Here is a 12724-nt window from a genome sequence, read left to right as displayed (position 1 = left end):
AGTTAAAAAATCAATGTTCAATATAAAGATTTATCTTATAATTGATGAAAAACATAAATTCATAAAATTCATTTTAATAAGCACAAATGCTCAATTTCTATAATGAATGAATTCTTTCAAAAGATAAATAAATAAAAATAGAAATAATACAATTGATATGGTATTTGAGAATTTAATTGATTAACAAAGATTGAAACTATCTTTACGTTAATTGACAATCAATCTTTATATTGAACAATAAAGACAACTACAACCAATCATTTTATTTTCATTATTATTTTATTCTTCTCCAATAATGATTTTGCTCACTATATATCCCCTCATTCAAAAAAGTTAATTGTATTTTTTTTAATCTTTGACAGTGAATCAATAACTAAAAATAATTATTTATTATTCATATATGAAAATTTATTTGTAATAATAAGTTATAAGCTAGGCTTAAATTAAATTAGGATTTATGGAATTACCTATAATTTGGATAACTGACAACTGTTCATTAAAATAAATTAAGGGTAGAGAAGTTTCATTTTAAATTAAATTATTCGTAATAATCTCAGTATTAATACTGTAATTCTTTTAATAGTATTATAGAGAAATCCGGTTATGATGGTATGTACCATAGAATTTGATGAAGTTACTATTCATGTTCCTACAAATAAGCCAGGGCAATTACGAGAGCTGGACTTTTGGGCCGGATTTTCTGCTGTTACAAGTTGCTACTTATAGCCCATACACGACTGTATTATAAAACTGGAGCTTTTAACACCATGAAGAAATCCTTTTAACATCCCATTTGAGTTTTATTTCCTAAGATTCCCCATTCTAATTTATAAAATACTAAATCATAAATTGAAATCAATTATCCTGTCATTAAATTTCACCGTAAAAAAAGTACGTATTTCTTTTAGATTTTTATTTTTAAAATACATACAAATCCTAAAATTTTAAATTATTTTCTTCTTCTTACATAATTTCTATCTTCATTATTTTAAATTTTAAAAATTTTCTCAAAAAAATATTTTCTATTAAAATTTACTCTCTCTCCATATATATTATGAAATGGGCTGGGCATAAAAAAAAATTGTTGAAACAATAATTCATTTAAGTGTTTAATTGAATTTTCATTCAAAATAAAAAAAGGAGTAATTGGTTATTTAAATAATTTCAATTAAAAAGAAGATTTTATAAGAAATTTTGAGGGTGTCAGAAGGTCTACTCTGTATTAATCATGTGCTAAAACCTGGCCACTCTAAAGGCTCGTGCGTTTTTTGTTGGGAACACATTAAAATTGTATGTATTAAAAAGTAAATGATTGAACAGAAAACAAAGCGGGGATGTAGCTCAGTTGGTAGAGCGCTCGCTTAGCATGCGAGAGGTACGGGATCAATACCCCGCATCTCCAACACTTATGACAGTTTAGTTTTTGTAAATTTCAATTAGGTCCTTTGAATTTATCAAAAAGATGATCACATCACAAATATTATGTAACAGGTAAGTCCATTTTATGTTATTTTATTTCATTTTTTTTTTCTAGATAGGAAAGTCCATTTTGAGTTTTAGCAGTGAGCGCTATCATTGCCTTCAACAACTTGATCATGTCAATAATAGGAAGACGACATTCAGGTGTGTCGAAGCATGTCGTACACTATGACTTATTTGATATTAAAGTGATATGGCTTAAAAATTATAACTGTTATAGAAAAATGTTATGATTATTAAATAGTTGTAAATGTATTGTATTGTGACTTTTAAATAATTATTTTGATAAAAATAATAAAATATTATAATTTTTTTATCATACAAGTGTGAGATCAAATTAACCTAACTTCCGAACCACAGTAATAGGTTTTTACCACGTACTCTAATGATTTAACTTTTAAATAAGATTTATGTGTACGTCGTTGAGTTTCTAGTGACGGACAAGATTGAGGTTGGCTAGTTATTAGTCTAATGTTGTCGCTCTTTGGCATCTGTGCGACTATTGAAGTTGTTGATTCCCGTATGTTGATATTGTTGATCTTTTCTGATCACTTGACATCAGTTGAGAACTATGCTTCATCATCCACGCTATCAAATTTGAAGCTGAAAATCACAGCGTGATTCACCCATATGACTTGAGTGTATCAACATCATGCTCGGAATTGTGAAGAGCAGTCTTTATCTTAAATCTTAGTGGGCAGTATTGATAAATTAATTGGCAAGGAAAAAGTTTATGAGGATTTATAACATGTAACAATTTTAGCTTTACCGCATAAATTAAAGTGACTGTTTGAGATATTACATAGATACCAAAAGATCATTATCTCCCAAATTAATCTTCCAAGAACCTCTATAAAGGTCATTTCCTCTAATTCAAACAAGAAAGAAAGCCCTTTCTATATAATTAATTGAAGAAATAATTCAATATACGATTAGCTTTAATTTGGTTCCGTATTATAAAACCTAGAAAACAAATCATGTTGAAAAAAATCTTTAATCTTTGAAATATTCTGAATCAACCGTATGCCACAAGGAACAATGAGTATAGTACAAGTACATGTCTAAAAGGATCGATTATGAATATCATAGCAAGTTAGCAACAATTCTATGTTAACCTAATACAGTGGATATTTTTTCGAGGATAGAGTAGATCAATTCTGTTTTAAACTTTATAAATAGTTATAACCATATTTGAAGGGCTAACACATACTTGTTTGTCCTTTTAAGAGATAACTCACAATTATAAACACAAAAGTTATGTATTTTATTGGGCAAGCTAAAAGTTAATCCAGAATTTGAAAGGGGATAGAGACAATGAAACAATTTTTGATACAAGTGCCTATATTTTTTTAAATGCGGATACTGTATTAAATCTCATGATTTAATAACGTATCTACATGAAAAAAATGAATGTATTTACTTTATGTTTTATGTAAGGTTGTCAAAAAAGTGACCGATATTAAACAAAGTTTCAGTCTTACTTTGTCTTTAATAAAAGGGAGTGAATTCCATGGGCAAGTGCAAACTAAACCTAAATTGGGCTAAAAACTCAAAGTCAGTTTCCTTTTGTACTTCTCTTCTCTCATTTTTCTTGCTTTGTACAGGATATTGTTTTACTGGACGAAGATGAGGATGAGGATAGAGAAATTGACTCTGAGGAAAATGTTTCAAACGAAGATGGCATTTCAGAGGATGATTGGCATTTAATTGCAAGTGTACTAACATCTAGGATGCTTTTGTGCAAAAAACAAATTATCAGATAGAGATCTGGCTGTACTTCCATTGATACCAAGGATATGATTCCTATGAGAAATTTTCAATGAAACTGCAGAAATTGTTCTTTGAGGTATAGTATTTTGTTGGTTATGTTGAACTTTTATTTTATTATTTTATGTCATAAGCTCTCAATAAATCAGATTCAAATTATATTATATTTAAAAGAAATCAACTAAATAAAATAAAATGATTTACCGCAAATGAAAGATTAAATAAGAATAAATAAAGAAAACATTGAAAAAAAAAGAATGACTACTGTCGACAGCTTTTTAATTATTTCCAAGGACAAGTTGCAGTTGGAAATATTTATTTTTTCAGTTTTGTAGAAGTTATTTCTAAGGGTAAGGGCAATTGATGCTATTTCCAATGGTGTTGTCCTCGAAAATAGATTTTTTCTCCAACAGCTCATCCGAAATTGTATTTTTCCATGATAACTTTTGAGGCATCTCGTATTCTCGAGGATATTTGCCTTGGGAAATAACCTTTTTTTTTTAGTGAATTATATTAATCATTAATAGGTGGTGGCGTCCTTATTTTAATTTTTAATATAGTATAAAACCGCACGATTTAATAATATTAAAAATTAACTTTATTAAATTTTATAGTTTAACCTTATAGTTTGATAGCATATACGTATGAAAAAAAAAGAGGGGACCAAACTAGAAAAGACACGTACATATAATTAAAAGTTTTGTATTTTCTATGGAAATAAGTTAGAGGGATTGACAAAACCCAAATGAATATATTTAAAAACAAGTGGGTTTCACCCTTGAAGCAACTTGTATATAACATAAAACTAAATTAAAAGATGAAAATAATATTAAATTCAAGAAGCAAACTAGCCGATAGTATCCCAAACAAACCACATAAAACAGTAAAAAATTTAAAAATTAGAACAAACCTAACTAAGCCTAAAAATACTAGCAGAAACTATGACATAAGCAAATTTTCGACTAAGTTTCAGTTTGATCCATCATGCACCATGCCTTCAATCTGTGCTTCAACTTCTTTTTCATCATTTTCTCCATTGACAGCAACGATGCTGTCCACATATGTAAAAACTTTATAAGAATATCCCATTCCACTATCAATAGGGAGAATAAAATTCCTTTTAGTCTTAGGATTAAACAAAAAGAATTGATCCACACTTTTCATAATAATTTTGCTGTCTCTAAAACTTCCAACCGGCCAAGCTATTCTTTCGAATGCAGTGTTAAACGTTCTAGTCCACCCCTTTCCTTCATTCATTACCCACAATTCAAACCGATTACTCAACCTACTTCGAAACCCTAGACCTGGATAAACAGCTAAAGCAAGTGATTGGTCATAGGACAGTGCTTTCACATAACAATCAGTTGGAAGTTCCGGCATTGCTGTCCTCCAGAATAGCTCTAGATTCATGTCATACGACACGACAAATTTCTCATTAACCAAAACTCCAATTCCATTCGCAATCCAGTGAAGAACTTCTTTCACAGCCACCGCATCTTGCCCTCCGTAAATCACACACGATCCCGTGCCAGCGGCCACTTCTTTCCATTTTCCGGTACTCGTGCTGTACACTTCGGCAATCGCATCATAACGAGCCTGAAAGTTGACAATCCTCACCAATACATAATCATTGGTGTCTTGGTTGAATCCAAATCCAAGAGAAACCATCCAAAACGTTTTCAGACGGCTTTCGGTGAGTGAGGGTGTGGGGAGACGTTTGAATTCATTTGTTGCCGGATTCCACAGCACGAAAGCCATCCCGAAAGCACTTGAAACATCGAGACAGAGCAATCCATTGCAAGAACCGACAATCTTCGGGAAGGTTGATAAACCTTCTAGAGGTGGCAACTCTACTTGGTGCTGCTTCAGGTCGCTGCGAAGCAGCATCAAACCGGAATCATTCCCGAAGGCGTGATTGTAGTAACGGACGATAAGAGAGTGGTTTCGAATGGAGCAATTGAGGTGTGCGGTTACGAACTCTGAGGACTTGATGAGAAGGAGCCAAGATTTGGAGACGCACTTGAAACGAACGATGGATTTTATGGGCAATTGTAATAGAATGTCAGTGATGATAACAAGTGGAACAGAGGAAACCGTGGTGGTGTCATTGGTGGTCATGGCCTCTTGACTTCTTGATCTCTTTCTGCTCATCTAACTCTTGTTTAGGGTTTGCAAGAAACGTGGGAGAGAATGTTAAAGAAGGTGTATTTGTAGCCAGTGAAAAAATCGGTTGTTTTAGATTTTGAGAGTTGGTATTTGTTTAGGAAAGAAATATAATAAGATTCATTGGGCCTGTTTAACTAGGCATCATTTGAAATGGACCTCCCTTGACTTCTAAAGATAGTAGAGGAAAGTTGCGAAAAGAGTTTAGCAACATTGGGAGTCTCTCTCTCTCTCTATGTATTGATTTAGAAGAAGAAAGATAAACTTTACCCTACCATTAAACTTCAAGCTAAAGAGTGTTTACCATCTTAAAATCTAATTTTGTGAGGATCGGATCTTGTAAGATGCAATACAACAATATTATTCATGAAACATCCTTACAGCAACATTAAATAATATCTAAATTCATAAATGAAAAAAATTAAAAAAAACTCACATTGTTCGGTTGATAATGTACCTTTCTTCAATATCATATACCTAACCAACAAATTAAATGTATGGACTAAGGTAGTGTTTATGTCACGGATTAAGGAATTGAAATTATTTACAGTGTTTACTTCGTAAAATGGAGGCGGGAATCAGAATCGGAATCCGAATCATGGACCCCACCCAAAATTTCCATTTTACATCCATTAAATTTTTATAATTCCCAAATTGCCCTCAATCAACTTTTTTCATTTTTGCATTTTGATGCTTACAAAATTTATGAAAATATCAAAAAATGTTGTATTATTTGCAAATAGGTCCTCTGTTATTTAATAATAATTAATTAATTAGTTAAAAATGTTATTTAAAATATATTATTTTAATTATTATTTTTATTAATATTACCATAATATAAAATAATAATAATGTCATTATTATTATTATTATTTTAATATTATTTTATTAAAATCTATTTATTTTATTATTATTTAAATGTCATTATTATTATTAAATAATATTAAATTTATTATTTTAATTATTATTATTATTAAAATTTATTAATTTTAATGTTTTAATTAATATTATTGTCTTTATTATTGAGGATTTCATTTCCATTCCGATTTCAAGACAAAACAAACACATTAATGGCAATCCAGCTTAGTTCGATTTTGATTCCTACAATTTAAGTAAACAACTCATTCTGATTTCTATTCTCATTCCCATTCCAGCCCATTCCCATTTCTACCCATTCCAATAGAGGTCATTCTGATTTTTGTTTAGTAAACGCAACATAAAAGAAATTGTTTACGCACAAATGATAAAATATGATGCTCAACCGTACGTTATATTACAAGAAGAAGAAAGAAAAAGAAAAGCCAACATAGTTCTTCAAGTTTCAGGGTTAAAAAAAAAAGAAGGAAAAAAAGCCTTATATTGTAGGAACTAGGAAGAAGAATAAAGAATGGGAAAAAAAGCAGTGAGGAAGTGGCCTGATTTGAAATTAGAGTCCTCCCAACTATCGAAGATTTTTATTTATTAAAAATGTGTGTGTGTATATATATATATATATATATATATATATATATATATATATATATTTCATTTCGAGTGAGATTGAAGATGAATAAAAACAAATCAAGCAACAAATACACGGAAGACAGCAAAGATAGGCATAGACAAATCAATAGTTAATGAAATATGCTAAATTTTTGCAAGGGTGATGAATATTTTTATAAGCGCAAAGAGAAAATAAAAAATCAAATGAATAAGGATTAATTGATGGAGGACTATTTTGGAATTTGTTAGGTTGCGTGTAGAGTAAAAGTTATTTTTGAAATTTTAATAAATGAGCGGACAATGTAAAAAAGTATTTGAAATAATTTTTTGTGTGCAAATAGCCCCATCCTATAACTAAAATGACATAATTTGTTCATTTAAGTCATTTTAATGATCTTGTCCACTTTTATAATTAATTTACCGAACACATATAGTAATGGATTTGGATCCTCTCCAAATTTTTATTTTTTCTAATCTTTTGAAAATCTTTATACACATGGCGGTTTTATATTCAATGGTCAAGAGTTATTTAATTTTTATTTTTTCTTCCTAATGTCTATCGTCTTGTTTTTCATTTTTTCATGAACCCTTTTCTCCAAGCAAATGGAAAATCCATCAAACGGAAAATTTTTATGGGAAACTTGAAATTAATCTAAAAATAAATAAATATGGTAAAAATGTCATGCAAGAGTAGTTTCTTGTGTGTAAATCTCCCACCATCTACAAACTTACTTGCAACTTCCTATCCTTCATTAAATATGTATTATGTATTGCTAACTGACCTTAAATAGAAATCATTGGGTTGTGAATTGATTGTGTAATTTTGCTGCTTTTCTTTTAATTTATGTCAAAGTTCGATTTTTAATACATTTATTTGGCTGACTCTTCCTCCTTGTCAATTCGACTAGAAGAACCATAAAAAATATGGCAGTTATTTTATAAAACCATTATGATTGATGTTGTTTAATTAGAACTCTTCTTTTTCTTCTACGGTTAGAGGGACTCGATCTTTTAAAATTAGGGAAAACAAAACATATTAATATAGTGGTATACCAATTTATGGAAAAAGAAGAAAATAAATAAATCTTGACCATTCAGCACAAAAATATCATATGTCGTGAGTTCTTTAAAATATTAAAAAAATTAAATTAAATCCGTTAATAAATTCTTTGGTAAGTGATTATGTTCTATTCTAAAATTACCAAACATGTAATCAAATTATTTCTAAAGTTGCTTATTACATTTCAAAATCTATGCTAATGCCATCCAAAATCTTTTTTTTTTTTTTTTGGTGAAAATTATGGTTATGTGTAATACAAATATGTGAGTTAAGTTCCATTACAATTGGTGAATCATGAACGAGGAACTCAATCTAAAAAATTTAGAAGAAATATATTTTCACAATAACTTGCATTCTCAAATCTTAAGAATAAGGTGAGAAGGTGGTCACCATAACACCATTCCACATTCTTTTATCACTTTCCATTAAGAAGTAAAAGTAAGAAATTGAGGTTAAACATCTACAAGGGCGATAGTATGTATCTTATTACTCTAGAAGTAGAAATCATGTTTATCAACAGAACTGGCAAAATTTGACATGATCCTATTATTCAACCCGAACACAACACAAATAAATAGATATATGTTGAGTGTTAGAAAATGTATATTTATAAATGAGAAAATCATTATTTCACATTTCAAGTCTTACTAATAACCCTTACTTTTATGTATTTAAGATTCTTGTGATTTAATTATGTATGTTTTATTTTAATTAAGTATTTTATGTATTTTAGGGACATCATGGTCATTTCACAATGAACGAGAGCTCAGACGGCAAAACGGACATCACTTTTGAACTCAGGACAGTAAAAAACCTTAGGAGGAGCATAAAAGGAAAAATGGTACTGTTCACATGTACGGTACTGTCCATGTTACTATTCACGACACTGTTCACACATACGGAACGATGACGTGACATTGACCGATGATGTGACATTGACTGATGAGGTGTCACGATTCCATTGGAGAAAATTCTTATGCACTGTTGATCGGTGACGTGGCAGCATGTTAGTGGACAAAAAATCGCGTGTACGGTACATGCATATACACAGGATTATTTTTAACAAAACCACGTTACTGTTCAAGCCAGTTGACTGTTCAAATTGCGTGGTCAAACCATGTCACTATTCAAACCGCGTGCTCAAATCGCGTACTGTTGACTGATGACGTGGCGTAATCCTGAGCGTCCAAACTGTTTTTAATCCGATGGCCATGATTTACTCAATATATGTATAAAAAGGGGGCCTCCCACCTAATTTGGCATCCCTGAATTCATTTGTGAGCTCCATTTTCTATAATTCCTTCTCCATCTTGTATTTTCTATGTATTTTAATAAATTTCCATTTTACCCCTAGTTCAATTATGAGTAGCTAATTTTCTTTCAAGCTTGGGTTGAAGGTGAAGTCTCAACATGTGCCACGGGCTTTATTTGGTAAATTTATTTTCTATTCCCCTTTAATTTTTTTGGATGTTTTGACTTTCGTTGACAAATAGTAATAATATTGTCTAGATACCGCTATAGTTTCACTGGCTCCCTAGTATAAGATTATTATTATTTGGCACGATAAGCCCTTAGCACCATATTGATTAGAGCGTGGTTCATGAGGTGTGGACACCCCCTTCATGATTTTAATTGACATTAATAAAGAATATTTAGCCCATGGTGCATGTTGATGCAGATCCAGATACCCAAGTGCTTCATTTCAATAGATTTCTCTTCAATTTATTCTCGCCATTTTAATTTAAGTTTTAGAATATTCCAAATCATTTTCACCAGAAATTCAACCACCCATTTAGAAAATTAATTCTACACACAATTAAAATCCACCTCTTCGTGGGATCGACACTCGTTACCATTAATTTATTCTACAATAGATTCGTGCACTTGCGAGTTCAATAAAATTTGCACAACAATATAGATCGTTAAATTTTCCATGATTATTAAATGAGTCAGGTCTAGGTTAACACCAATTGTTTTTCATGACGAGTTAGGTATCAATATCTTGACACGATTATTAAATGCATCGTGTTTGGCTTAGTCTAAATTTGACACAATATAAAGTTGACACAAAATGAACATGACCCATTAGCCATTTTGTCAACTTTATTTATCATTATATCATATTGTTTGCTGTAATCACCAATAAATATACAGTTTAGAGTTGAAATCATTACTTTGATTAACAAACTGTTCATTAGACATTATAGTTTATAGCTGAAATCATTCAATGAAACTCGATTTAGAAATTATATGCTGTTGATACAAACTACAAGGTTCTGATAAGGAGCCACGTAAGTTAAAGAGAACACCTAAGCTTAACAACAAATATGAAGACTATGCTTGAGCATGCAAGCCATGCATGAAACATGCATCATGTGGAAATAGCATGAGAGCAATTACTGGAGCAAGTTTCGGTTGGTTTACTACGTCAACTAATCATGGTAGATTTGGTAGGGATTATATCTTTGGTTGTTGCATTTGAGTTGTATACTGTTTCGAGTTTATAGCTAGGTTGTTTAATAAATATTTGCTACTTCTTGTTGTTAGCTTTGTTTATACCCTTTTTCATGGTTACAAAGCATAGTTTTTTGTTACATTTAGAACTATTAATAAGCTCAAGTGATGAATAAAGAATTATCTAGAAAATTATCCATACTATTAGTCTTGTGGTTGTTCTCACTCGAAAAAGAACATCTTAATTTTATTCATCAATTGTTAGCTAGCTACTGACTGAGACCGCATCAAGTGGTATCAGAGCGAGGTTTGACAATGGAAACTAACAAGGAACGAATTGAATGCGTAGAAGATGAGCTTGAGGATATGCAAGATAGCATGAAATAAATAGAGTTATGGATCAATGAAAAATTGCATCATTTGGAAGAGACTCTTAGTAAGTTAGTTGAGTCAATTAGCGCCTCCAAAGGGATGCCGAGCCACAGCAACCATGAGAATGCGGGTTTATCATGGCCATGCCATGAAGTGAGTGAAGGGGGGCATCAACAGTTTCTATCTAGATTGGCCAAACTAGAATTTCCTCGCTACTCTGGCGATAATCCAACCGAGTGGAGCAATCGAGTAACACAGTTCTTCAAATACTAGGAAACAACAGAGAATCAGAAGGTGGCGTTGGCTTCTTTCCACTTTGAAGGCGAAGCCAACCAGTGGTGGCAATGACTGCGCAAGGCTTATCAAGAAGAAGGGCGTACAGTGACATGGGAAATATTTGTGGAGGAGTTGTGGGCTTGCTTTGGTCTAACGGAATGCGAGGATTTCGACGAGGCATTATCTCGAGTAAAACAAACCAGCTCTCTTCGAGACTATCAGAAGGAATTTGAAAGGCTGGGTAACGGGTTTATGGGTGGTCACAAAAAGTATTGGTCGGGACTTTCATGAGGGGACTCAAACTAGAAATATGAGGATATTTGCATGTTTAGACCAAAATCATTAAAAGAGGCAATTAGCTTGGCGCAAATGAAACACGAACAATTATTGCAGCAGAAGAAGTTGTTGCGACCATCACTCAGCAATCGTATACCACCAGCAAAACCAATCATTAACAGAGTTGCCCCAACAGTGACCTTTAAAGGACTATCCTGGGAAGAGATACAGTGACGCAGAGTGCAAGGTTTATGTTTCAATTGCAATGAAAAGTTCACTGCAGGTTACAAGTGTTCAAAGGCTCAACTCTTGATTCTAGAGAGTGAAACCATATCAGATGAGACCAAATTTGAGGAAATTACAGAAGAAGTATAATGATGAATAGAACAAGGAGAGACCATTAATCCTAAGATCACCTTATATGCATTCACAGGATAGACAACACCTTAAATTATGCGTGTGTGATAACTCTAGGAAATAAGAGTTATTACATCAATTCTAGACTTGAATAAAGATCACTTAGAGAACAAATAAGGTGTTTTTATTACGTTTTGGTTACATATTGCATAAACATTCATTTTAGTTGAGTCTTAATAAGTTTTGCTTGAATCAAAGTAATTTGTTCTAAAAAACAGATGCATAATTGTAGGTTCTCAGAAAGTCTTAATTTATGAGGGGATGCTGAGACATTTAGATGAGCAAGAGGAGGAAAGAAGTTGGCCACAAAAGAAGAAAAACACAATCGGGAATAATGCAGTGCTGTTGCGGATGTTAGAGCAACCCATGCTGTAGCAATCTAGGAGCAATGCGGGAGAAAACTTAGGCTTAGGACAACGCATGTTTCCTAATTTAACACATGCACGCTCATGGGCTTTTGTTTACCCTAATTTGCAATATAAAAGGGAGGCGTGCACCACATAGAAAGGCGGCAAGGGAGTTATCATTAGAATAATTACAAGGAAAGAAGAAGAAGATCAAAATTGAAGAGTATTGTTTCGACAACATTGGAGAATCGTGCAGAATTATTTGGATTTGTCTTTCACCGTGCTCAACTTATATTTATCTTCTTCCTTTAATTATTTTGATGTATTTTGAGATTAATATATTTATGTTATTTTTCTCATTCAGAATATGAACTAAATTTACTTGTAGTTGAGTGACAAATAATCCAATGGGTTATTGACTGTTCTTATATGTTGTTATGGTATTGCTGTAGCATTTTACTCTAGTAGTTTTTATGAATATAACTGTTATTTCAGTTGACCACCCGTTTAATAGCTTCAGTTAAGATAGAGCAGCAAAAGGGCATGTCTTAGCGGATATTATTAGAGTATTACTTGATCTTAAGTCGAGTTTCCTGGATTAAGTTATCTTGAATCCCATAAGGATAATACT

The 12724-nt window shown here is 31.8% G+C and overlaps 1 protein-coding gene and 1 non-coding gene across 2 annotated transcripts; one reads left to right on the top strand and one right to left on the bottom strand.

Moving 5' to 3' along the window:
• The first annotated feature begins 1330 nt into the window (after positions 1–1330).
• TRNAA-AGC (transfer RNA alanine (anticodon AGC)) lies at positions 1331–1402 on the top strand. The gene has a single exon. It is a non-coding gene; the product is annotated as a tRNA-Ala (tRNA).
• A 2567-nt stretch (positions 1403–3969) lies between these two features.
• LOC102610146 (F-box/kelch-repeat protein At3g06240-like) lies at positions 3970–5622 on the bottom strand. Its single transcript, XM_006493276.2, has one exon. It carries the CDS (start codon positions 5395–5397, stop codon positions 4216–4218), a length of 1182 nt encoding a protein of 393 aa, XP_006493339.2. The 5' UTR covers positions 5398–5622; the 3' UTR covers positions 3970–4215.
• Between the last annotated feature and the right edge of the window lie 7102 nt (positions 5623–12724).

This window comes from Citrus sinensis, chromosome 3, assembly GCF_022201045.2.
Source record: "Citrus sinensis cultivar Valencia sweet orange chromosome 3, DVS_A1.0, whole genome shotgun sequence".
In the NCBI taxonomy this organism is placed as follows: domain Eukaryota; kingdom Viridiplantae; phylum Streptophyta; class Magnoliopsida; order Sapindales; family Rutaceae; genus Citrus; species Citrus sinensis.
The sequence above is the reverse complement of the archived record's forward strand: the minus strand, read 5'-3'. Positions and strand labels throughout refer to the sequence as shown.

Bases quoted from the DNA above. Each gene is read 5' to 3' on its own strand.
- LOC102610146 (XM_006493276.2), bottom strand. From the start codon at position 5,397: ATGAGCAGAAAGAGATCAAGAAGTCAAGAGGCCATGACCACCAATGAC.